The sequence below is a fragment of the Hemitrygon akajei genome, chromosome 5 (assembly GCF_048418815.1).
Source record: "Hemitrygon akajei chromosome 5, sHemAka1.3, whole genome shotgun sequence".
In the NCBI taxonomy this organism is placed as follows: domain Eukaryota; kingdom Metazoa; phylum Chordata; class Chondrichthyes; order Myliobatiformes; family Dasyatidae; genus Hemitrygon; species Hemitrygon akajei.
The window spans coordinates 61,419,858-61,447,505 of NC_133128.1; the positions used below are offsets into that span (position 1 = coordinate 61,419,858).

Below are 27,648 nucleotides of genomic sequence, written 5' to 3' on the forward strand. Positions count from 1 at the left end.
CTACTGGTGCAGGAAGCAATGTTAGCGCTATAGTTCAGAGCTTGAACAGCATCTTCACTACTACATCCATAAGGTTGAGTGTAAACATGAATATCTCAGATGATGGTCAGTCAGGGAGTGCAGAGTACACCACACACTCTGCTACTCCATTTAGTACTCGAGAAAGGTGACAGTTACACTAGAGAGCACAGTCAGTGCCAAATCCTTGGCAACAACACTTGGCTAAGGAAAGGAGCAGTCCTCAATGAAGCTATGGTGGCAGAGGATTCAAATGGCAAGAGAGCCAGACAGGTACTGTAAGAAATTTTGAGCAGGGGAGAGGGAGCAAAGAGCTAAAGATCATGGTTCATTCCGGCATCGGCATCAAAAACTAAATAACATGGCCCTGGGGACAGAGTTTAGAGGAGAAAGATTTGTAACATTATTGCAGTCCCAACAACCTGGTTCAACACCACCACTATCTGTAAGGAATTTGTAGGTTCTCCCCATGATTTCCTCCAAGTTCTCCGGATTCGTCCCATGTTCCAAAGACATACAGATTAGCAGGTTAGTTGGTCACATGGGTGTAACTGCACCTCGTTAAGGCAGAAAGGCCAGTTATGGTGCTGCATCTCAAAATTTTAAAAAATATATAAAGTTTATCTGCAGGTGAAAAGCTCTGGTTTACCTCCACAGTGGGGTACGATACATGGGAATATGAAATTAGCACAGAAACAGAAACCCTACAGCATAATACAGGCCCTTTGGCCCACAAAGTTGTGCCGAACATGTCCCTACCTTAGAAATTACTAGGCTTACCTATAGCCATCTATTTTTCTAAGCTCCATGTACATATCCAAAAGTCTCTTAAAAGACCCTATCGTATCCGCCACCATTGCCGGCAGCCAATTCCTCGCACTCACTCTCTGAGTAAAAAACTTAACCCTGACATCTCCTCTGTACCTACTCCCCAGCACCTAAACCTGTGTCCTCTTGTGGCAACCATTTCAGCCCTGAGAAAAAGCCTCTGACTATCCACACGATCAATACCTCTTATCATCTTATACACCTCTATCAGGTCACCTCTCATCCTCTGTCGCTCCAAGGAGAAAAGGCTGAGTTCACTCAACCTATTCTCATAAGGCATGCTCCCCAATCCAGGCAACATCCTTGTAAATCTCCTCTGCACCCTTTCTATGGCTTCCACATCCTTCCTGTAGTGAGGCGACCAGAAATGAGCAGAGTACTCCAAGTGGGGTCTGACCAGGGAGAATGTGGAACTGAGGAGATGCAGTGTAAGAGAGTAGTATACAACTCCTCAGACACACGGACGAGTTCAGAGACAGATCTATTTATTGAGGTACAGTGCAGAATAGGCCCTTCCTGACCTTCAAACTGCACTGCCCAGAAAGCCACTCCCCTCCATTTAATCCTAGCCTATTCATGAGACAATTTACAATTAACCAACACACCTTTGTACTGTGGGAGGCAACTGGAGCACCCAGATGAATCCCACGTGGTCACGGGGAGAACGTACAAAGTCCTTTCAGGCAGCAGCGAGACTGTAAAGCACTGTGCCAACCACTACATTACTGGATGAGCTAGTGCAGCCCAACCATCTGGGCCTGGGGAAGGACAAGGGTAGAAGGAAGTGAAAAAAAGAAAGTTTCATCTAATTTAATCAGGAGTGGGAAATCAATCAGCAGCTTTAAACACAAAAATAATGTGCATGAAAGATTGCATAAGAGAGACAACACAAGTCTTTTTTGTTTAAGAAAAGCAGTATTTGCAGGGAGCATTTTCAGATTATACTTATGATTTTGCAACAGTTAATGAAGAGAAATCTGTTATCACATTTTCAAAATGCAACTGTGTTGAGAGCCAATTTTAATCTCAAATAGTATGCAAGGTTGAATCTTCCTTGAAAGAGAGAGAGCAGCAAATGTTCTGTTTTGCCAACATTTATGGGGCTCCGAAATGGATGTCTATAGTTAGTGACTACATTAGAGACCATGTCAGTATCTGACAACAGGGTAGGCGGGTGGCTGAAGAGGAGGGGAATAAATAATGGAAAAGCAAACTCGAGAATGGACAAGACGGATTTAGATGGCTGTTCATGTGGAGATGAAATGTGAACCTGAACTGGTCGGGATAACAGCCTGTAGACAAACATGCATTAGGCAGTCAAATGCAAACGTCAGCATTTATTTCATAATGATCACTCATAAGAAGTTGTTTCTACAATGAGCAACCCCAACCGTGGCTGCAGTTGCTTAGCAAACAGGCTCGGCAGTTTACTGCTGTGTTCATTTTGCAGAAGAAACTGTTCTATGCTTATAGGTAATGTCAATCGTTACACACCTGAAAAAACAACACTCCCACAGCAAAAATGAAGGAGGCAATAATGCTGAGCTCAACAGCTCCAAAATCTTTGTGGATAGAAATCATGGATCTTCAGTGTTCCACAAACTTTTTTAAAAAACGATGCAGCAACACTCCTGCAAACTTATTCTGTGTTTTCACTGATGTAGAAAATTTCCAGTATGACCAAAGAGACTGCAACCCTGTCCTGAACCACGAAAGCTGTTTATCCGAAGTATTAAGCCATTACCACAATAATACTCACATCACTGAGGCGGAACACTGGATAGAAAATACACCTCTCTGCCGCTCTAGTGGGTTCCGAGTGGAAACTAATCACCCTGGAACTGCTCACAGATCTAGCAGGGGTCTGATCCCTCACAACATATAATTTTGTTTCTGGATATCCAAATCCTTATCAAACAAGAGATACAAGTTCTGTTTTTATCCTGACGTGAATTTTTCAGCCATTTGCACCTCAGGTTATTTTGAAAAGCAGACGGTGGAAGTGGATATATAAATAGGTGTTCTGGTCTTAAAGCAACAAGAAACTTTCACCAAAGCAGCATATTTGCCTTTCAAATGTGTCAACTCCAATTCCTCAAACTCATTCTACTATCAGTCAACATGAGGAAATCTGCAGATGCTGGAAATTCAAACAACACACACAAAATGCTGGTGGAACGCAGCAGGCCAGGCAGCATCTATAGGGAGAAGCACCGTCGACGTTTCGGGCCAAGACCCTTCATTAGGACTAACTGAAAGGAAAGATACTAAGAGATTTGAAAGTAGTGGGGGGAGGGGGAAATGCAAAATGATAGGAGAAGACCGGAGGGGGTGGGATGAAGCTAAGAGCTGGAAAGGTGATTGGCAAAAGTGATACAGAGCTGGAGAAGGGAAAGGATCATGGGACGGGAGGCCTAGGGAGAAAGAAAGGGGGAGAGGAGCACCAGAGGGAGATGGAGAACAGGCAGAGTGATGGGCAGAGAGAGAGAAAAAAAACAACTAAATATGTCAGGGATGGGGTAAGAAGGCTACTATCAGCCATTTGCTCAAATACTATCCTGAAACTCTTTTTGGCAATCATAGTGCCAAACACTTAGAATGGTGAATTTCAGCAGTTCAGTGGGAACAGAATAGATGGATACCAAAACATTCTCTGCACATTATAATGGCAAAATGGTACATTGAAACTATTTGGAGACACTTGAACTGGGGCCACAGGATTATGACTGCTTTTGGTTGGGGTGGCCATTAAACACAATATGGCTGCTGGCAAACCTGATTCTCTGGTAACATGAATAGCTTGGCAACTGGATCTTGGAGACAACAGGCTCAATGGGCAAAGGAAGACCCATTAACCAAGAGCTTGTTCAGGTAAGTTAGCTGTATTTATCAGTTAAATGCCAAAAGGTCATAGACCTGTTCTACAAGAACTCATTTGGTAGATCTAACAGCAGCATAGATCAGCTGTCAAACATAGCATCCCAACGAATCATAATGCACAAGGACAGCCTTTTGAACGAGCAAACCGCTTGCTGGGACAAAGTGGGAAAGACTGGAATATTTATGTAATATTATGATATTCACCAGAAGCCACATATAGGCATTCGTTATATGCAGCTGCTAGTCACAAAGCACTTCAGGTTAGTAACATGAAGACTCTGGGTTAAAGTGGCCTATGGTACAAATGTTATGCTTTGCAACCCCAAAACATAAAACTACCTGAAAGAAAAACACGGAGCCCGCGATAACATGTGCTTCATTTATTTTTACTTTAGTGAGGCGCACACTTATGACGTGGCGGTAGCCTAATGATGTATGCCACTCACATAAATTTATACAAAATCCATAATGAATAATGTAAACAAAGAATGCTTAATCAAACAATATATTTACAATAATATTCAAATATTACTGAAATACTAAATACACAACATTGTGTCTATAATTTGTGGAGCCACTGAATTAAGGAAAGCCCGCACTCAATCAAACCTTAGGATGTCTATCCTACCAGTTCCTATTGGCTCAAGGGGAAATAAGATAACTGCTTTTACAAACATTTCATTAGTAAACTGAAAAACTACTGATGTTGCTGACTTCATCCTGTGGCACCCTCAAAATGGCAGACCTCCAGCAATAATTGTACATTTATTGAAAAGCTCCTGACTAGTTTACAGTGCATGTCAATAGCCGACAGAAAGCTTGTAAAACAATGTGCAAGACTCATTTGAAATGTGTTCAAGATAGTTCACATACTCCACTCATTGTGGCTCCTACATCATCCATCCCACTGAGTGTGTTTGACTTTTAAATTACATTCTTGCCAAAAGCGAACAAATATGCATATTTAGTAAGACAAAGGCTGGACAGAAGGCAAAGCATTAAAATGGATGAGATATTTTAAATTTTCTATTCATACTTAACAATGCACTGTTATAGTTTAGTCCAACTCAGATCCTAGTTGCAACTGAACATTCAACATATTATCTTTCTTTTTAAAATGATTTGTTCTAGGATTGAGACAAACAGCCAAATTCGAGCTGTTTCAGACGGTGACCTCCTGAATATTCCTTACATTCAATAAATCACAGACATTACACTGTTTAAAAGCAAGCAATAAATGTGTTGTTTTTTTAAAAACCTTAACAATTTGAGAGACACTGTACAAGAGATTGCTGTTGTTCTGTGAAGAACAGCCTATTTTCTGTCTGCTGAAATTCTGTACTACAAGTCAGCACAATAAATCAGGCTATTTTGGCCAGCTTTGCCCTTAGCATTTTATACACCCCCAACAAGACCCCATACATTTTTAAAATCTCTAATTTAGGCAAAGAATGGAACTCCATCAACTGTCATTTGTAAGCATGCGAAAACTATACTAATTTAAACAATGCTGCACCCAAATTTAACAGTAGTTAGATATAAATAATGGTTTCATTCTTTTTTCAGTGTTTGTAATACATAAGCCACAATGACCAACTATGTCAGCAGTCTAGGAAACCAAGCATATTTAAGCATGAAAAAAATAGGGGTGGAAAACCTTGAATTCGGAAATTCAGAAGCTGTTCATGCTATGAAGGTCCAAAAAGCCCAAACTTCTATTTCCCAAAGGATGACAAGGGAAAGCAGTCCATTTGTAGTGGATGATGATGTCTGCTGGCTGATAAAAACTCAATAAAAACAAACTCAGCTTGCATCAACTTTTGCCACATCAAGTATTCATAGCTCAAACCTGCCCCCCAGCCCCCAGTGTGGTGCCCAATGTCACCTGCGTGACAACCTTAATGTTAAAAGCTGAAAAGTAAATACAGGGATATAAATATCAGACAGGCAGTTAAGAATAAGCTGTTTTTCTGTTCCTTTGAAAACAGCCAAGAAATAGAGTTTACATCAGCTTAACTATGTGCACTTATCATTCTGGAAACAGAATGATAAAGAGCATCCAAATTTCATTTTGCACATAAAAATATTTTAGAAATGAATGGATTTTGCGTTATGAAATTTTCACCAACTGAGCTACTCATGAAACTGTACAGTCCTTAGCTATATGGTTGATATGCAAGGTCATCATGCAATTACCATTTGGCCGACTACATGTCATTCAGCATCATCAAGAAGCATCATTCGTACATCAAGAAGCCGATCATGGAATACATTGACTCCAACCTTCCACACAACCACTGCAATTCACCTACCACTGAAACAAGTCAATGGTGGACACCAGCTCTCTGAGCCTACACTCATCTCCGGAGCATCAGGACAGTATTGCTTCATGCCTACAGTTCTGCCTTCAATATTATAATTCTTGACATTTGGCAAGAAAAATTAACTCCATAACTCCTCAACCTAGACTCAGCGTTTCTCCTTGCATGTGGATCCTTAACTTCCTGACCAAAAGCAACTGACAAGGATAGACAGCAACACTTCCACAATGATTGTCCTCGGCACTGACGCTCCATACGGCTGCATCCTCGGCCCCCTATTCTACTCCCTAGAAGCTAACAATTGTATGGCCAAATTCTGCTCTAACATCAAGTTTACAGATGACACCATTGTAGAGGACCAAATCTTAGATAATGAGTTGGAGTATAGGAAGAAGATAGGGAGCCTAGTAACATACTCTATTAGAAACACCTACACACCTGCTGACATGGTCAAGAGGTTCAGTTGTTAGTCAGACTAAAGATCAGAATGGTAAAAAAAAAATGCAATCTAATTGATGTTGACCATGAAACAATTATTGGTGCCAGATGGGGTGGTCTGAGTACCCTAGAAAGTGATCTCCTAATACTTTCACACACAACAGTCTCTAGAGTGCAGGTATACAAAGAATGGTGCAAACAAAAAAAAATCCAGTGAGTGGCAGTTCTATAAGGAAAAATAAACCTTGCTAATGAGAGAGGTCAGAGGAGAATAACCAGAATGGTTCAAGCTGACAGGAAGGCAACAGTAATTCAAATAACCAGGCAGTGTTCAGAAGAGCATCTCTGATTCCACAACATGTCAAACCTTGAAACGGAGGGGCTACAGTAGCAGAAGACCACACTGGGTTCCACTCTGTGCCAAATAAAGTGGACACTGAGTGTAGTGCAAGGACCACAACCTTTCCCTCAATGTCAACAAAAGAGCTAGTTATTGACTACAGGAAGGAATATGGTTGTGTGACGCACAGAAGCTTGCTTACATAAATAGCCTCAGGGTCGAGAGGATTGAGAGCTTGAGGTCCCTACAAGTGAACATCCCAGTCCAACCACATAGACACCATGGTTAAGAAAGCACACCAGCACTTTTGCTTTCCTTCACTGGCATATGTGCATGATCAAACTCAGTTTACGAACATAAATTCTCCAAATTTTTTTTAAATCACATTTGTTGAATAAACATGGCAACAAAAACAACTTCTGTTTTGGCAGTTTAGAGTCAAATAGGACAATAGAATTAAACAGTAAACAGTGAATGAACCAAGACTAGCTACATTCGATAGGATGTGGCAGCAACAAACCCAAGTGAATCAGAAGTCAATGAGAATTAGATTAAGGTGTCCAGTGATGGGAGTCATACTTGCACAAAAAGAAAATTATTTTCATTCTCGAAAGTCAGTCCTTTTCAGTGATTGGAAATAAAAACTTCACATATTAAAACATCTTTAACTCAAAGATTTCAACTGAAGACAATTTCAAACTGATAGAACACAAGTGTTAACAAAACATTATGATATTCTCAAACATTGCAAATGTTAAACTCCTTGGGTCAAATCCAAAATGTAATTAACTGCACAAAAATAATGAGTAAATATTCTGCCCTGTACTGTATCTTATCCAGATGGAAATTGGGACAAGTTGATTGTCTACTATGAAGAGCCAGTGCAATACTTTAGAAAATGGTCAGTTTTATAAAAAAGGCTTTGCATCAAAATTAAATCCATTAAACATTCTTACTTAAGAAAAGTTAAATACAGGTGTCAATTGGGGGTTCTAAGAAGGAAGTTGAGGGAAAATAAGTTGCAGGAGAACTGGGGAAAGCATGCATATCAGGGAGTCAGCATGAATTCAGCAGGAAAAATGGCCTCCTTCAACATAATCAGGACACCTCATCACCATAAAAATTTGCAATTAACATATTTTGCAATTGGAATTCTGCAAAGTTTTGGACTGGGGTGACCAGTTTCTGGCCAATTAAAAATAAACTACTTACGAAAATTTTACATGAGTTGTTAACATTTAGCAATACATGTTTCCATGTCAAACTGCATCAGGCATTTTATCCTTAAAGATACTTGATTCACAAACGAATCTTCAATGTACCTGGCCACCTCCTGGCTGCAGGATGTTGTGACTCATGAAAAGGTACAGGAAGTATCCAGCCAGAAATATGATATCATAGGCTTGTGAGAGAGCTTTTCGTTCTCCTGTGTCTAATTGACAAGTTATATGATGATCTTACCATCACTTCAAACATACAAGACAATCCCTCAATCCCACCTGGCTTTTTTTGCACATTTGGTCTTCAGCACCTATAATTCCAGCAGGATTGTACCTGGACAGTGCCAAATTCTTTGTTAGTTATAGTCTTGTGTGTAGCCATTCCACCCATTGGGTCCACGTCAGTTCCCATCAGTCCTGTTCATTGCCCTGCACTTACTTTCTTCATTAACTTCGCTTCGATGATTCTTTAGCCACTTACCTCATGGAAGTAATTTGTAGCTGCTAAGTAATCTACAAGCATGACTCTGAGATGCAGGTGGAAACCACAGCAAACAGCAGAAACCCACGTGAGCACATGGAGAAGATGCAGACTCCACACAGACAGCACCCAATGTCAGGATTGTACCTGGAACCTGGAGCCAAGACATCAGCTCGACTTGCTGTGCACCGAGCCACTTCATCTCAAGGTTCAAGATTGTTCATTATCATTTGTCAATACACAAGTGTACAGGGGAACGAAATGAGTGTTAGGCTGGATCCAATGCAGCACAAAAAAGACAACGAGCATAATACAATAGAGATAAATACATAAGATTAGCTGATATACATAGACTGATTGCACGTACATAAAGTGATACTAGGTACAGGAGTACCTGCAATGATGAAGTAGTGGTGGTGGGAGTACAGTGACTGTGTTAATAGGTGGAGGTGTTCACCAGCCTGATGGATTGGGAAGTAACTGTTTATGAGTCTGGTGGTCCTGGCGTGGATGGTGTGCGCGTCTGTGCGCATCCGCATCTTAATGTGCGCGCACACACACAAAATCTAATCAAAAAAATAGCCAGGATTCCCTTTATTTATTTGGGACACTTAATTAGGACAGGAGACTGCCAAACAGTTCCTAACTAGCATCAGTCATGTGCACTTCTGTGGCCTTCAGACACTACAACATGATTAAGAGTGTGATAGTATTGGGTTTGCTGATCGGAAAGTTGTAAACTCAAACGAAAACCTTAAGCCCTATCAGATATAAATAGCCATGACTACTCTCACTAAGGGGAGATTATTCTGTAGCTACCTAATCTTCAAAGACAAGTTCACTCCCCCGTTTATTCTCCAGGGCAGGTTTAGCAGTCAATACTCACTGTTCGAGCAGTGGATCCCCTCTCCCTACCAAGGAGAAGATACTTCCAGCTAACAAAGTAGTTTAAAACAGTTCATTTCATTTCAGTGATATGCATTTAAATCCAAACAACATTCTTAAAACACACTGAAAGCTCAAAGAGGATTTCTATTTTAAACAGTTCCAAACTTCAAACAATTTCTAAAACACAAAGCAGTTCTTAAACATGAAGGATTTCTAAGACACAAAGGATTTCCAAAACACAGGTAAAATGCCTATCAACAAAAAAGGCATGCAAAGGAGTTGTGGATAAACAAATTATCCATCACAGAAGCTGAAGCTAGAGGAATGGATTCTAGTTCAGCCGTATTCCTTCCATACTTCTTGATGTTCCTTAGCACATTCCTAGAACTGCTCTCCACATTTAAACACTTTTCTCCACCACTTGACTGACTTCACACGCTTACATTTCCTGACACCCTCTTCAGCAGGCTGCAATCATCACAACAGCTCCCTTGTTGGGGAGACCGTGCAAGGTTTGAAAAGCGCTCGGGCCTTTCGGAACTTCTCAGTGGGCTACAATCGTAATTGTCTCTTAGGCACTCGACAGGGCCCAATAAAAAGCGTGGTGTAAGCAGTGTGGGCAGTGTTGGACCGGTCAGGCTTTGGCTCAACAGACTTAGGCGAGAACAGGTGCAAGCTAGAGAAGTTCGAAGTATAACAAGTGTAGGCAGGTTGGTAGTTAAGTGCTCCTCCTGTAAGGTGTGGGATTGCAGGGTACATAACAGTCTCTCCAATGACTATATCTGCAGGGAGTGCACCCGGTTTCAGCTCCTAGCCGACAAGGTCAAGTAACCGGAGCTGGAGCTGGAGCTGGATCTACTCAGGCTGTAAACCTCATAGATGAGACTTTCACTGAGGTGGTCACACCCAGAGTGCAGGCTTCAGGAAGTACATAGGTGAACACCAGGAGAAGTAAGAGGAGTAAGCAGTTAGTGCAGGATTCCCTCAGCAACAAGATAACTGATTGGATACTGCTGGGGCGGATGGCCTATCGAGACAGAGCAGTCAGGCCAGTGGCAATGTGGCAGCTCTGAGGCTCAGCAGGGAAGGGTAAAGTCAGACAGAGCAGTAGTAATACGAGACTCAATAATTAGGCGACAAATTCTGTGGCCACGAAAGAGAAGCCAGGATAGTGCATTGCCTCCCAGGTGTCAGGGTCAAGGGCATCTCAGACTGGCTGCAGAAGATTCTCAAGAGGGAAAATTAGCAGTCAAAGGTTGTGGGGCACATTGGCACCAGTGATATGGGTAGAAAGGAGGGAAAGAGGTCATGCATCAAGATAAAAGGGAGTTAGGGAAGAGGTTGAAGAGCAGGACTTCCAAGATAACAATCTCTGGATTACTCTGAGTGCCACGTGCTGGTCAGGGCAGGAATAGGATGATAGATGAAGGAGTGGCTGAGGACTGATGTAGGGGGGTAGGGTTTCAGATTTCTGTATCGTTGGGATCTCTTCTGGAGAAGATACAACATGTACAAAATGGATAGATTACGCCTGACTCCAAAGGGGACCAATATCCTTGCAGGCAGGTTTGCTAGAGTTTTCGGGGAAGAATTAAACTAATTTGGCAAAGGGATAGCAACTAGAGTGATAGGGCCAAGGATAGGGCAGTTGGTATACGAATAGATACAGTGCTGTGGGGTATAAATTACATTGGGAGTTAGAATGGTTGGAGTTTCTGGGGCAATTTGGAAGACATGGGATAGATACAGCCAAAAGTTGAAGTAGTATTCTATAGGGAGGATAAGGCAATCATGGCTAAAAGGAGAAGCCAAAGACAGCAGAAAAGGAAAAGAGAGAGCTAAAATCAGTGGAAAGGTAGAGGATTGGGAAGCTTTTAAAAACCAACAGAAGGCAACTAAAAAAACAGAGAAAAGATGAAATACACAAGTAAGCTCACCAATAATATAAAAACAGGATACCAAAAGTATTTTCATATATATAAAAAGTAAAAGAGAGGCAAAAGTGATATTGGACCACTAAAAACTGACATTGGAGAGGGAGTAATGCAGGACAAATAAGTGGCAGAGGGAGGAAACTAGCAGTATGCTAGACACTCGAGAGTGTCGGGGGGCAGAAGTGAGTGTGGTTGCTATTACTAAGGAGACGGTGCTTGGGAAGCTGAAAGGTCTGAAGGTATACAAGTCACCTGAATGGACTACACTCCAGGTTTCTGAAAGAGGTTGTTGAAGAGATTGTGGAGGCATTAGTAATGACCTTTCAAGAATCACTGATTCTGGAATGGTTCCAGAGGACTGGAAAATTGCAAATATCACTCCATCCCTTAAAGAGGGAAGAAAGCAGAATGAAGGAAATTTTAGGTCAGTTAGCCTGACTTCAGTGGTTGGAAAAATGTTGAAAGATTGAGGTTTCAGGATACTTGGAAGCACATGATAAAATAGGCAAAGTCAGCATGGTTTCCTTGAAGGAAAATCTCGCCTGTCAAATTTATTGGAATTCTTTGAGGAAATACCAGGTAGGATAGACAAAGGAGAGCAAGTGGACATTGCTTATTTAGATTTTCAGAAGGCCTTTGACATGGTACTACACAGAAGGCTGCTTAACAAGACCCCATGGAGGAAAGAAACTAGCTTGAATAGAAGATTGGCTGACTGTCAGAAGCCAAAGAGAGGCAATAAAAAGGGGCCTGGTCTGGTTGGCTAACAGCAACTAGTGATGTTCCACAGGGTGTAGAGTTGGCACCATTTCCTTTCACATTACGTATGAATGATTTGGCTGATGGAATTGACGAATTTGTTTACAGATGATATGAAGTTAGGTGAAACAGCAGGTAGTGTTGAAGAAGCAGGGAATCTGCAGAATGACTGAGAGATAAGGAGAATGGCCAACCAAGTGATAGGTGGAATATAATGTAGGGAAGTGTATGGTCATGCACCTTAGTAGAAAAAAAATAAAAGGCACAGACTATTTTCTGAATGGAGAGAAAATTTCAAAAAAAAAAATCAGAGGCACAAAGGGACTTTGAGTCCTTGTGCAGGATTCCCTGAAGGTTAATTTGCAGGTTGAGTTGATGGTGAGGAAGGCAAATGCAACGTTAGCATTCATTTCATGAAGACTAGAATACAAGAGCAAGGATATGATGCTGAGGCTTTGTTAGGCATTGGAGTATTGTGAGCAGTTTTTGGCTCCATATCTAAGGAAGGATATGCAGGCAATGAAAAGTGTCCAGAGGTTCACAAGAATTATTCTGAGATCAAAAGGGGTAACGTATGAGGAGCATTTGATGGCTCTGGTCCTATCCTCACTGGAGTTTAGAAGAATGGGGGGGGGGGGGGGAGAGGAGGGAACCTCATTGGAACCTATCAAATATTGAAAGCCCTAGCTAAAGTGGATGTGGAGATTAAGTTTCCTATACAGCCTTAGAATAGAGGGATGTCCATTTGGGACAGAGATGAGGAGAAATTTCTTTAGCCAAGTAGTGGTGAATCTGTGGATTTCAATGCCATGGACAGCAGTAGAGGCCAAGTCACTAAGAATAGTTAAAGTGGAAATTGATAGGTTCTTGATTAGTTAGGGCACTAAAGATTACTGGGAGAAGGCAGGAGTTGAGAGGGACAATAAATCAGCCAGAGTGGAATGGCAGAGCAGACTCGATGAGCTGCGTGCCCTTATTCTGCTCCAATGTCTTATGGTCTTGTAACTGAAATGGGCTAAAAGCACTTTGGAGAGACAGACCTCAGCCTAAAGTTTACATTGAATGATGTGAATCCTCAAGTACATAAAACTCACAACATTAATAGATCTCTTATTTGATATACTAAATATTGTTATCTAGCTGGTCTGCAAGCTTCCTTGAACTAAGCAACTTAACTTGCTTGCTTGTTTGAAACAAGCCAAATTAAATAACACATTACTACTGCTCAGAGATGCAGCAGAAGACAAGGCAGGTGCCGTTACTTTCTAAAGTCACAGCATATTTGCAAAGCTGTGTTTTTAACTTGAAACTGATTACTGCTTGCTATTTACATTTTAAGGACTGAAGACTGACTTCCATTTACAATGAAAAGTTAAACAAACTGTTAGTTGGAAGTTTACTTACAGCTGTTTCATCTTACAAGTGGCAGCTGCTGTGTTTAGAAAGCCAGATTTCCAAAAAAAACGAGTCTAGGAAGGGAATATCCATCACAAGAGCAAACTGTTTGTTCAGTTGTATCTTTATGTTCAAAAAGCAGTGATTTCTGTCACTGATGGATAGTTTACAGATTTCACATCACATGCCAGTGATAATAAACCTGATTCTGATTCTGAGAAATAAGCAGCAAGGCAATTCAGAACTGTTTTGCTCACTACCTTTTCAAGCTTGGAGATGTCAGAAACAAGAAGGAGTGAAAATGAAACAGTTTCACTACTTCAAGTTACAAACTACTAAAAATTTAAAAAGGTACCGACAATCATCTTGAATGTTACAATGAAAATAAAGGTTTGGAGGATGCAGTGGTGGAAAGCACTGTATGAAAGCAGTCCATTATCTGTACTAGGTGTCTGCACTGATTTTGTTCATTTGTCTATCAAAAGAACACAGCAGCATACACGAGATGAATTCCTTTATCAATAACAATAAGGAACTAATACACAGTTTTATAGTTTCACAGTAGTACTGATAGTGTTCTAATTTGTTCCATTTTTTATTTAAATACATAATTTGTTACTCAATTAAATGGTAGTTTGTCTTTTTTTTAAAAAAATATCTTTTTAACTATTTCCATGAAAATTCAAATAACTGGGGCAGCCGTTTAATTGAGCAAAAATGTACTGGTCTCGATGTATCCCAATTAACCAGAATCCATTGTGTGTGTGTGTGTATTGTATATTTCTATAAAATTTACATTCTCAGTCATAATCATGGCCAAGATTGCAATGCTACATGCTCTGAGAAGAATTTGTGCATAATTCTCTTGAATATTTAACCTTGTTAAAAACTTTATGTGTCTATATGTATCTCTACTGTTTATGCATGCATACACACAAACATTTCAAAATTATTACTGTGAAATCCAGGGATCAACCCTCATTCAATAGTGTTAGCAGAAATACCTGCCAGTGGCACCCAGCATAACAAAACATGATGAGGTCCCAGCATAGTGAAGCTACAATTCTGGTCTACATGATTCCTGAACAAAAGCAGCATGTAATAGATAAACACCTGACTTTTCACAGGGATCGCTCCCTCCATAATTCCCTTGTCCATTCGTCCTTCCCAGTACTTACACCTGCACCTGATCTAGCTGCTACTTCTGCCCATTCACTTCCTCCCTCACCTCCACTCAGGGCTCCAAACAGTCCTTTCCAGGTGAGGCAACACTTCACCAGCGAATCTGCTAGGGGCATCTATTGTATCCCGTGCTTCAAACACAGCTTCCTCTACATTAGCAAGACCTGCCATAAACTGGAAGAACCGCTTTGATCTGCTCCATCCACCAAAAGCAGAACTTCCTGGTAGCCAAACATTTTAAATCAGATTCCCATTCCCACACGCTAGTCCATGGCCTCCTCTTGCGCCAAGATAAGGCCACCCACTAGGTTGAGGAACAACACCTTATATTCCATCCGAGTAGCCTCCAACCTGAAGGAATATCTATTTCTCCTTCCAGTTAAAAACCCTCCCCCTTCCCTCTTCTATTCTGTACTCTGGCCTCTTACCTCTTCTCACCTACCTGTCACCTTAAAATGGGGAGTCTCCTCCTTCCCTTTCTCCTCTGGTCCACTCTCCTCTTCACCAGCCCTTTATCTTTCCAAACCACCTGGCTTCATCCATCACCTTCTAGCTAGTCTCCTTCCCCTCTCTCCACCTTTTTATTCTAGCGTCTTTTCCCTTCCTTTTCAGTCCTGAAGTAGGGTCTCAGCCCGAAATATCAACTGCTTATTCACTTCCATAGATACTGCCCAACTTGCTGAGTTCCTCCAGCATTTTGTGTGCCTTACTTTGGATTTCCAGCATCTGCAGACTTTCTTATGTTTATGTAGTAATTAGAGCTAAGGGCTCTCACAAATGCAATCAAACCCCTACCGTAAATGGTATTGGACAATTAGAGAGCTAATAATAGGAGGCGGCTTCAAGGACATGCCAATCTTCAACAATGTCAAAGTCCAGCACACAAGTACATAGGACACTGAGCATTACAGCATAGTACAGGCCCTTCACACCACAATGCTGTACCCATCTTTTCAATTCAAAGGTGAATCCTCCCTCCCACACAGCACTCCATTTTTCTTCCTTCAATGTGCTTACTCAAGATTCTCTTAAGTGTCCCTAATGTACAATATCAGCTACCCCTGTCACCTACCACTCTCAAAGAGTAAAATTACTTACCATTGACATGTACTTCCCTATCTCATGAGACATGCTCTCCAATCCTGGTAAACCTCCTATCACCCCCTCTAAAGATTCCACACCCTTCCAATCAGAACTGAATACAACACTCCAAGCGTGGTCTTAAAAAGAGTTGTGTAGAACTGCAACGTTACCTCAAGGCTCTTGTACTCAAATCCCGATTAATAAAGATCAACACACCACATGCCTTCTTAACCACCCCAAGAGCTTGTTCTGCAACTTTAAGAATGTATGGATGCAGACCCCAACATCCCTCTGTTCCTCCCCACTGCTAAGAAACCAGCTATTTGCCCTTTATTCTGCTTTCTTTCGACCTGCCAAAGTGTATCACGTCACACTTTCCGTGTGACTGGGCTCCATCTGGCACTCATCAGCCCAACTCAGCATCCTATCAACGTCCCATTGTAACCTACGATGACCTTCTACAGTATCCACAACACTACCATCTCCACCCTTCCACTTCCTCATCCAAGTCATTTATAAAAAAAATCACCGAGATCAAGGGTCCCCGAACAGTAATAAAAGACAACACTAAAGTATCAACAACCATGTTCAGACTTAGTCAGCTTCCTCCCGAGATTCCCACCAGTATAGAAGCTGCTATCTAACCAATTCACAGAGTATCAGGAAGCAGCTGTCAACACTGCACTAGACCAACCAGGCATTGCACACTCCAGATCTAGTAGGGTTCTCTCACTAACAAACCACGTACAACACTGGCATCAACCAGACAATATAAAAATTGCACAGGTATATCTTATTCACAAAAAGCAAGACAAATCCAATTTGGCTAATCACCACCCAATCAGACTGCAGTCAATTATCACCAGTGTAATGAAAGCTGTCATCAGCACTTCCTTATCAATAACCCACACACTCAGGCTCTTGTGAAGATGATCTGTCTTCTACCTTATTTTCAGCTTTAGGCCAATTTCCAGAGATGAGGCAAGAGGGACTGACCTTGACTTGAAGGTGGTTTTACTGAATGGTGGCACCCAGCACCCTGATAAAACTGAAGTCAATAGCAATCATAGAGAAAAACTCCAGTCACTGGAGATATTGCTCACATGAAATGAAAAAAGTTGTAGTTGTCAAATCTGTATCATCCCAGACCCGGAACTGAACTGCACGAGTTCCTCAAGGCAGTGTCCAAGGCCCAACTATCATAATATTGCCCAATATTCAGCAAGACCTAAAAAAAAATCATTGAATTGTGATCTTATAAGTTGAAGTAATATTCACATGACTGAAATGTCAAGTGAGACCCTTTCCCAGTACAAGAGAATCTAACCATCAACTCTTGATATTCAATGTCATTAGTATCACCACAGCCCCAGCATTCTAGGGAATCACTAGAAATTAAACTGGGCCTGCTACACGAGTATTGTGTCTTTCATCATCAGGGATATGGATATGCAGCCTGCAAAGCCTCTATTCCTCTACATTTCTTTGTTTCTCTCAATTTACTTTGCACTCCCTTACCTTGTTTGTTTTAACCAAATGAATTATTTCCATTTACAGATCCTTGAAAAAGTATTCAGCCTCCACAACTATTTTTACATTTTACTGTCTCATTTTCCAAATTTTAATTATCAAAGTAGGATTTTTGACATAATCTACAAAACATTGTGCATCATGTCAAATCAAAAGGAAAATTCCAAAACCTGCCAATTTATTAAAAATTAAAAACCAAAATTGAGGCTGACAAAGTATTCATCCGCTTTGTAATTACTAGGCTAACACTTTCCTCAGTAGCAATACATTGCCTCACCAACTCACCTAATATGTTGATGTAGAAAATTGAAGGATCACCTGCTTTCAATGAATTCATAAGAATAAATAACCTCCTCTCTGTAAGGCCCAACAGTACGGTAGATTTTCAACAGACCAAACCAAAATGAAGACAAAAGAGTATTCAAGACAAGTTAGGGAAATGATAATATGGAAGCACAAATCTGGGGAATGATACAAGACCATCTCAAAGGTACTGAACATACCTTGGAGCTCAGTGCAGCCCATTGTGAAAAAGTGAAAAAATGTTGAAACCATAGCTACACTGCCTAGGTCAGACTGCCCCTCCAAACATAGTGTCCAGAGAAGAATGGCATTTGTAAGAAGGGCTACTGTGACGCCAACAATGACTCCGAGTGCGTGCCTGCAAATGGAGATTAAGTTCACAGCACCACAATCTCAAAGACCTTATGCAAAAAGGATATTTATGGAACAATGGTAAGGATGAAGCCCTGTCTAAAAAAAAGCATATCCTTGCCCGTAAAACTTTGCAAGGCGTCAGTTAGAAGACTCTGTAAAGATGTGGAAGAAGGTCTTGTGGTCGGATGAGATTAAAGTGGAACATTTTGGCCTCAACGTGAAGTGCAAATCTAATACTGAGCATCCATCAGGTAACACCACCCCTACTGTAAAATATGATGGAGGCAGCATCATGCTATCAGGATGTTTTCAGCAGCAGGAACTGGAAATCTGGTCAGGATTGATGTGAAGATGAATGCTGCTAAATACAGAGAGATCCTGGATAGAAACCTCCCAGAAAGCTTAAATTTGCAGGAAGTTTGGCTTTCAGTAAAACAATGGCCCAAAGCACACTGCCAGAGCAACCATGGAGTGGCTTCAAATGAAGAAAATTGATATCCTTGAGTGGCCCAGTCAGAGTCCCGACCTTAATCCGATCAAACATCTTTGCCAAGACCTCTAGACTGCTGTTCACTACCACTCCATAACTAACCTGGCACAGCTTGAGCAATTTCGCAAGAAGAAACAGGCAAATCTTGCTCCATCACGTTGTGCAAAGCTAATAGAAACTTACCCAAAAAGACTACAGGATACACTAACTGTGCGATGTGGTTCAACTAACTATTGAGCAAAGGGGGTGAATAATTTTGAACTGCTGACATTTCAGTTTTTTTTTTATTTTTAGGATTTTCATGCTTTACAATTTTCACCTGTTTTGGGGCTCTACAATGAAAAAAGGAGCATCTAATTCACAAATAAAATCTCTCAATTAAATTGATCAAAATTCCAGTTGTAATACTCATTTACATGAGCAAATGATTGGGGGCTGAATACTTTTTCAAGGCACTGTATCTGGCTTGAATTCCACCTGCCACTTTTGTACCATACAAAGCACAGAACTTACCTTTGCACTATCAAATACACTGTGCTCAGATTTCTAAGTTATGACTCTGTCACTTAAGTCTAGACTATGATGTACAGCTCAAGCAGCAAGGGACTAAGCACAAGGCTCAGTACATGTAGCATTTCAAGCTCTAATAATTCCTAATAGTATTTAGCAAGACATGATCTAATCTCCTGCTTACATAGTTGTAGAAGTTTTAACATATGGTTGTTTCCTGTTGGTTTACACTTATTTAATAATTTTCAACCTGGATTGATGAAGGGTTTCGTCAACTCTATTCCTTTCCATAGATGCTGCCTGACCTACTGAGTTCCTCTAGAATTGTGTGTGTGTTACTCTGGATATCTAGCATATGCAGAACCATGTTACTGAGCTGTGGACTCTGGCGAAGTCATGGCACCAATTTAGTGTTTTTTGTGTTGTTTTTAGGTTTGAGAGATGATTTTGGGGACAAAGAGGGTGTTAGGGGCAGGGTTGTGAGACTTAGAGGTCAGGCCAGTCTAAGCCCTCCTCCACATATGAAAGCCATCGACACAGACTCATGACATTCGTGGTCAGATATCAAACCAGTAGACCAGTGTGGATGAGGACTGGTGCTCCACATTCCCCCCCCCCCCCCCACCCACCCCAACCAGGATCAGTGAGTTCTGAATCAAGAGTTCCATACAGGCAGAAGGAACAAAGTCCAATGACCCCGAGGTGAATGAATCAGTGAGAATGGAGTACGAGGCCGTGTATTCAAGGTCCTGCCGTCAGCAAGTCTGGAGTTCAAGGCCTAATGTTTGATGATCAGCAGGTTCTGAGGTCGATGCCAAGGATTGAGGCCCAAAGGTCAACTGGAAGTCCAGAAGTCAAGCCGTGATGGCCAGAGACCACCCCGCCCCCCCCCCCCCCAAACCCCGAGTCTATGAATCTCTTCAAGCCCTCTGGGAAAGTCAAAGCCCACCACCTGTGAGCCTGAGTCAAAGTCTGCTGGAGATCAAAGGCAGCCCGTCCTGCAACTGAAGGACTGTGTGTATGCATGTGTAGGTGAGTGGGACGGAGGAACAGGACTTGTACTCCTGTTGTTTTGTTGCTTGTTGTGTTCTGTGTTGTTCTACTGAACATTGTGGGCATGCTATGCTGGTGCCTGAATGTGTGGTAATACTTGCTGGCTCTCCCAGCAGACCCTTGGGTGCATTGGATGTTAATGCAAACAACACATTCCACTATACACTTCAATGTACACGTGAAAATAAATATGAATTTCGAATCTCTCTTCAGAAAGGCAAATAGTACATTGGCTTTCTGAAAGAGGTCTTGTTCCAGTTACACAAAGTACTCATGAAACTACATCTCAAGTACTGTGTACAAATTTGGTCATTACCCAAAGAAGGATACAGTTACAAAAGAAGTAAAGTGAAGATTTACAAGACTGATTCCTTGAATGGCATATTTAATCATACAATGATGGATTTAAGCAGACTGAACCTCTATTTTGTACAGCATGAAGACTATGATCTCACTTGAAGCATACACGATTGCTGGGTTTTACAGGGTGGATGCAGAATCAATGATTCCTCTGGGTTGAGTGACTAGATCCAAGGGATCAAAAGTAAGGGATCCACCATTCAGAGTCAATATGACTAGAAATTTCTTCACCTAGAGGACAGCAAATTTGGAACTGGCAGTCAAGGGAGGTGTGGTGACTCAGTCACTAAATGTATTCGAGACAGATAAAGAGATTTTTTTGAAATTAATGAAATCAAAGAATACGACTCAAGTGCAAGAAAATGGTGCCAGTGGAAATAATCAGCTGTGGTTGTTTGAATGGCAAAGCATCAACAAGGAGCCAAGTGACCTGCTTCTATTTTTTCCCCATCATTTTTTCCACTTCTAAAATTCTCCCATTCCTCAAGTTTACTATTTTCATATCTTAAAATATTCTGAAGGCCATTTGGCCGTTCTAGTCTGAACTGGTCCTCTCAAAACTATTAAATTCATTCCATTCCTCTACTCTTTCCAATGATCATTGGTTTTGTTTCATCAACTCCCTTTTGAAAACTACCACCAAATCTGTTTCCGCTACCTAAAGTATGGTGCGTTCCAAATCTTAAATCCTTTTGGCAATCATGTAAAAACTTGTGCCCTTGTTTCGCAGAACCACCATGATAGTTTGTTGTCAAATAATGACAATCAGTGGTACTTTTGTATAAATGCTACATTCATTGAGAAAATGCACAATGAAACATACAAACTCAAATATTGCTGTCCAGTTTATATTTGTCACAAAATCAATAGCAAAGAAATTATACTTCACTATCCTTCTCATCATTGACATGAATTGCAAAACAATGAAATGACAGTGTTTGGCAGGTAAGCACTAATTAAATTTGTTGTGGAAACTTATTTCAAATAAAGGTATAATTCTTACAGAAACTTAAGCGAATTACTACTCCAAACCATTTTGGATGCTGAGGCAGCTTCAGTTATTGTGGCAGATTTTAATAATTAGTTTTGTTCTACTTTTTACTTTTCATCTCTTTTCACGCTCCCCAAATCCAATTTCCTCTCTCTTTGTGAGTCTGATGTGATGTTGAATTCATAAACCTTTAATTACACCCAGTTCTTATACTTTTAATTCCATAATCCCTCAGCCTGTTTGCGTACAGAATTTCACAGCTGGTCACTGGTTTTTCAGGACAAAGGTACCATTCCTTCATCCCATACTGTATGCAACTTGTTGGAAGTTCAAAATACTTTTAAAAAATTACATTTGTAAGAAAGTTCACTGATAATAGACACTGATGGGTGCCCTGCTATAACAAATTAAGGTCCAGTGAGTGATTGCCGTGGTAAAACTGAAACCCTGGTTTAGTCTAACACAAGTTTGAACTTTACTCTTTAGCCAAGATTGTACAACTATTCCAGTTCTCATTCCTCAAGGTAATAAATAATTCTCAACAAGTATACATTATGTTTGGCACTGCTCACCCAACATCACCTCTTAATTGAGTTTCCCAATTTATATCAGTCAATTCATTTCCATATTGGAGTTTATTTAAATTTGAGTTCTGACTTCACAGTAAGCTTGAGAATGATGTGATTAAGTTTCACCATTTTTTCTGAACCTCACAGATTTGTCAACTGGCATATTCTGACTCTTTACACAAAGCTAACTGAAATAGTCTGCTCACTAGTTGGCTTCTGGATACAACAGTCTAGATTGCTCTGAACCAAACCCACGCCTCAAATTTATCTTTCACAGGAAGCTGATGGAGACAACAGCTCACCTGGCTGAGTAGCCACCAGCATCCTCCCAGTCAACAGGTATGGCTGCTGTACTAGGCACAAGAGGCCATGAGAAGTAGAGGTCCACACATCAAGGACAACTCAAAAATAATTTAAAATATTCAACTTATGCAAATTAAAAGCATTAGAAAATTATGCAAGAAAAAGGGAAACAACACTCATCTTTAAAGTGAATGATATTTTTTTGAGATCTGAAATGAAACAGAAAATGCTGGATAAATCCAGCAGGTCAGGCAATATCTGTGGAAATAGAAAGAGAATAAACATTTCAGATCAGAGTCCAAGACCTAAAGTGTTGATTCTGGTTCTACTTCATAGATGCTACCTGGCATGCCAAGCATTTCCGGTATCTTCTGGCTTTTTAAGGCGAAGCCCAATGAACCATTCAAATGATTGGGACCATGCTAGACCTATCATGACCAGTGTAAAACTGAAGGGCCAGGTACAAAGTGTACCCACCCCCACATTTCTGCACTTCATGAAACTACTGCTGTCCAGTGATGGAGCAGATGGGAGGAGGTTAGATCCAGTATCATCTGACCTCCAGTGGTAGGAATCCATCCTCATAGTCCCCCTAAATTTTTCACCTTTCACCCTTAAACCATGACCTCTGGTTGGAGTCCCATCCAACCTCGGTGGAAAAAGCCTGCTTGCATTTATCCTATCTATAGCCCACCTAATTTTGTATACCTCTATCAAATCTTCTATGTTCTAAAGAATACAGTCCTAACCTAAAGCTTTCCTTATAACTAAGGTTCTCCAGACCTATCAACAACCTTGTAAATTTTCTCTACACTCTTTCAACCTTGTTTACATCTTTCTTTTAGCTGTCTTATGTTTGCCTCAAATTTATTTTTACCTTAATCCAAAAATATATTTGCTAGAATATCAAAAAGTACATCCAGTGTATGTTTTATCTTTTATTATTCTCAATTTAATCTGCACTGACTGAAGAAAGAATCTCCAGAAATTATAAGAAAGTGGGCAAGTTTGTAATATGATCAACCAGGGTCCCTCCATATTAGAAAGGGGGAAAAGGATTATGGGAAGCCAGGCCAACCTAGTGAAGGCAGTTTAAAGATGGTATTCAAAGAGATAGTGCAGTAATTAGAGAAGTACTAAAACTGCAAAGCAGAGTTAATTAGAGCAAAGAGCCACAGATGAGAGCTAGAATTTAGAACTGTGAACAGAAAAGCTTAGGTCACAGGATGTGAAGACACGATTAGGACAGAAAAACAGACCCAAAAATCTTTCTTTAAGTACATATGGCTGAAGCAGTCGTTATTTATCGGGGCGGGGCGGGGCGAAAGAAGGGAGCCCACTGCCAGGCAAATCTTGTATAAATTAATGAGTACAATACATAAGAAAACCTGTATCGATACTTTATTGTGAAACTGTTAAAATCTGCATGTAACCACTTCAAAGCATATTATATACATTACTGGAGGTTCACTGGGTCAGTGACGCTTCTCGAACTCTCTCATCCCAATGTATACTGCAACGACCAAAAATAAACCAACTTGTTCAAGAACCTCACCACACCGCTGCACAAGTTTAGTTCAGAATGCCATCTTGGTCTGGCACCTAATAGAGAGGACCTGAAAACCAGAGCAAGTAAACACACTAACTCTCTCCAACACTGCATATGCTGAGCTAAGCATATTTCACGCCATCCCGTCCTTTAGGGATAAATCACTCCCTTTCCCCATTTTGCACATCTTTTCTTCAAGTCAGTATTTTCTTCCACTTGATCTTTTTGCACCTCATGACAAATGCTCTGTGTATTTCTACACGCTATTTTATTTTAACCTCCACACACCCCCTATCCGATTAAGTCTGTTCAATTCGAACTCGGTGACCACTGCTGACAGAAGTTCACTTTCAGTCACATGATGGCAGGATTAATATAGAGGCGTTCCACTTCCAAAGTGAGTGCAACATGCTGTCTGCACTCAATCACACGTTTAGTACACGTGACCTGGAAAACACTTCTCCCTCTCTAAACCGGTCCATTTTATTCCAAACTCTGCTTTGCTCTGCAGACATGCAGTTATCTTTACTTGGGGGGGAAAAAACGTACACAACGACAATCTAAATTATGCCAAAATGCACCACTTGGTCCCAATGTCACAACCATAAAATTTGAACACGTTGTTACCCTGCCAACGGAAAATGACAATAGCCTACAAGATACTTTGACAGACTCACATAAGAACTGAAAGAACATCCAAACTGGTTGAATAAAACTTTAATAACACATATCAGAAATTGTAAATTAATATAGATCCTACCCACTACTTATGTAAAATAAAGCAAAACGGTTTCTTCATCTACTGTTTAATTTACGTTTTTACTATTAGTCTATTATTGACATTTTTAAAAGCGCGCTTATTCTCTCTCCACGCACATGTTTATCAACTACTGTAATGAAACATAATTAAACGAATAGGAAATGTCAAAACAAACGGTGAAGCATTTGAAAATTACTCTAACCAACAGTTCATATCAACAACCTATTTTTTCCAGTGAATTTCCTTTAAAAAATAACCCAAGGATCATTAGTAACGTCGTTTGCTTCTGGTCACATCTAAACAATCTTGCAAATTGTGAGCACCGCGTCTCGTATTTATTACTGAATTAGTTTACATTGGATTTTCGATTAATCCGAGCCAAATCTTTTCCTAATCCTCCAAGTATTATTGATTGATGTCGCTCCGGACAGAATTTACACTTCACTCTTGCGATGGTGAGCAATAAATGTGGATGGCTATCGGTCCAGCTGTTAACAACATATTCACAAACTCATAAATAAGAAATAAAACTCTCCGACCTTTCACTACAAACGCACAAATGATCAAAAAATAACAAGAGCCTGAAATTAAGATTTCGCTTGCAATGTTTTATCAACTTTGCTTGTCAGTTCTCTCAAACCAGCAGCCCGAGCTGATACTTGCTTTCACTTTTTAAATAATGAGTCCTACCTTGGAAACAAACTACAAAGAGACAGGCAAACCACAGGTTCCAGCCAGCCCGTTTCAGCACCATCTCAGAACAGTGCGATTGCAGGCAAGTAACGGAACTGGAGAACTGAGGCTCAGCCCTGGCCAAGTATCAAAGTAGTTGGACTAAAAGGCAAATTGCTCGTGTGGCTGTGTTCGCCTCGGGTTCCTCAGAGTTAATTTCGCGATGCCGCAACCATTTCCAGTGACTCCGCTGAGTTTGCACAGCAGACCCTCGAGCAACCTTTGATTGCCTTTGATTGACAGCCGCCTGCCGTCACCTAGCAACAAACGCCCTCCCCTCCGAAACAGCGCCCTCTAGGAAATCCAAACAGGCGTTGTCTCCTATCGGGATATGTAGATCTGTATACACGGTATATTTAGCTTTGAGCTGAGAAACAACCCTGGCAATGAAACTGCTTTGCACATCGATATTTTTTTCATTTGTTAAAAAGTTCATTGCTAAATGTTGCAAAAAAAAAACTGAGTTTTCTTTAATAAAAACACAAAATGCTGGCAGAACTCAGCAGGCCAGACAGCATCTATGGGAGGAGGTAGTGACGGCGTTTCGGGCCGAAACCCTTCATCAGGCCACAAACATATCAATCACCCCGATGAATTATTAACTGATGAGTTATTAACTTCAAACTTTCTGCATAATCACTCAAGGAGTTGAACTGCATGTGCATGCAACGAGAGCTGTATAACTCATCTCCTACCTTAGGCCACGAACTTATCAATCACCCCTCGTTCCTCCTCCCTTACTTCCGTTAAAGGCCCCAAACAGTCCTTCCAGGTGAGACAACACCTCTCTTGTGAATCTGCTGGGGTCATCTATGGTGTCTGGTGCTTGCAATGCAGCCTCCTCTGCATTGGTGAAACCTGCTGGAAATCGGGGGATGATTTCATCAAGCACCTCTGCACAATCTACCACAAGCAGGACTCCCCTGGAGCCAGACATTTTAATTCCCATTCCCATTCCGACAGTTTGATCCATGACTTCCTCTTGCGCCGAGATGAGGCCACCCTCAGGGTGGAGGAGCAACACCTTATATTCCGTCTGGGTAATCTCCAACCTGATGGCATAAATATCAACTTCTCCTTCTAGTAACCAAACTCAACCCTGCACCTGTCGATTCCCCCTCTGAACTTTCACTTCTTCTCACATGCCTATTACTATGTAGGTGAGATAGCATCAATAGTAGAAGGAGGGAAACCTCATTCTTTAAAGAAAGAGGAAATTGCTGATGTCTTGATACTCCTCTTTCCCTTTCTTCAATGATCCACTCTCCTCCCCTATCAGATTCTTTCTTCTCAAGCCCTTAACCTCTCCCTCCATCTGGCTTCACCTTTCAGCTAGCCTCTTTCACCTCCCCTTCCTTTTTATTCTGACATCTTCTCCCTTCCTTCTCAGTCCTGGTCTCGGCCCGAAATGTCAACTATTTATAGACACTGCCTGACCTGCTGAGTTCTTCCAGCATATTGTGTGCGTTGCTTTGGTCTTCCAGCATCTGCAAACTTTCTCAGGTTTGTGATTCAACTTGCAGTGAACTAAAATTTTATTCACACACAAGAACACAACAAAAGAGAGGCGGAGCAAAGTCAAAATGGCGCTAAACAGCAACACCTTTGCTTGCATCTTCGGAAACAGCTCTATTTCTATCTTTAATATTTTTAATGTTTCCTTTAAAGGTTCTTTTGAAGACCCTGACCCGGAATTACACGCTAACTTTTGTTCTTTTTGGGAAACATATAGAAACATAGAAAACCTACAGCACAATACAGACCTTTCGGCCCACAAAGCTGTGCCAAACATGTCCTTACCTTAAAAATTACCTAGGGTTACCCACAGCCCTCTATTTTTCTAAGCTCCACGTACTTGTCCAGGAGTCTCTTAAAAGGCCCTTTTGTATCCGCCTCCACCACTGTTGCTGGCAGCCCATTCCACACACTCACCACTCTCTGTGTAAAAAATTTACCCTAGATATCTCCTCTGTACCTACTTCCAAGCACCTTAAAACTGTGCCCTCTCATGCTAGCCATTTCAGCCCTGGGAAAAAGTCTCTGACTATCCACACGATCAATGCCTCTCATCATCTTATACACCTCTATCAGGTCACCTCTCATCCTCCATCGCTCCAAGGAGAAAAGGCCGAGTTCACTCAACCTATTCTCATAAGGCTTGCTCCCCAATCCAGGCAACACCCTTGTAAATCTCCTCTGCATCCTTTCCATGGTTTCCACATCCTTCTTATAGTGAGGCGACTGGAACTGAGAACAGTACTCCAAGTGGGGTCTGACCAGGGTCCTATATACCTCTCAACTCTTAAACTCAATCCCATGGTTGATGAAGGCCAATGCACCGTATGCTTTCTTAACCACCGAGTCAACCTGCGCAGCA

At 41.1% G+C, this 27,648-nt stretch overlaps 1 protein-coding gene across 1 annotated transcript in view; it reads right to left on the reverse strand.

Moving 5' to 3' along the window:
• Window positions 1-25,490, reverse strand: part of igsf11 (immunoglobulin superfamily member 11) — a 218,875-nt gene extending 193,385 nt beyond the window's left edge. The window contains exon 1 of the mRNA XM_073045608.1: window positions 25,230-25,490. Within this exon, the coding sequence (XP_072901709.1) occupies window positions 25,230-25,293 (64 nt within the window). The 5' untranslated portion in view covers window positions 25,294-25,490. The remainder of the gene's footprint in view (window positions 1-25,229) is intronic.
• Between the last annotated feature and the right edge of the window lie 2,158 nt (window positions 25,491-27,648).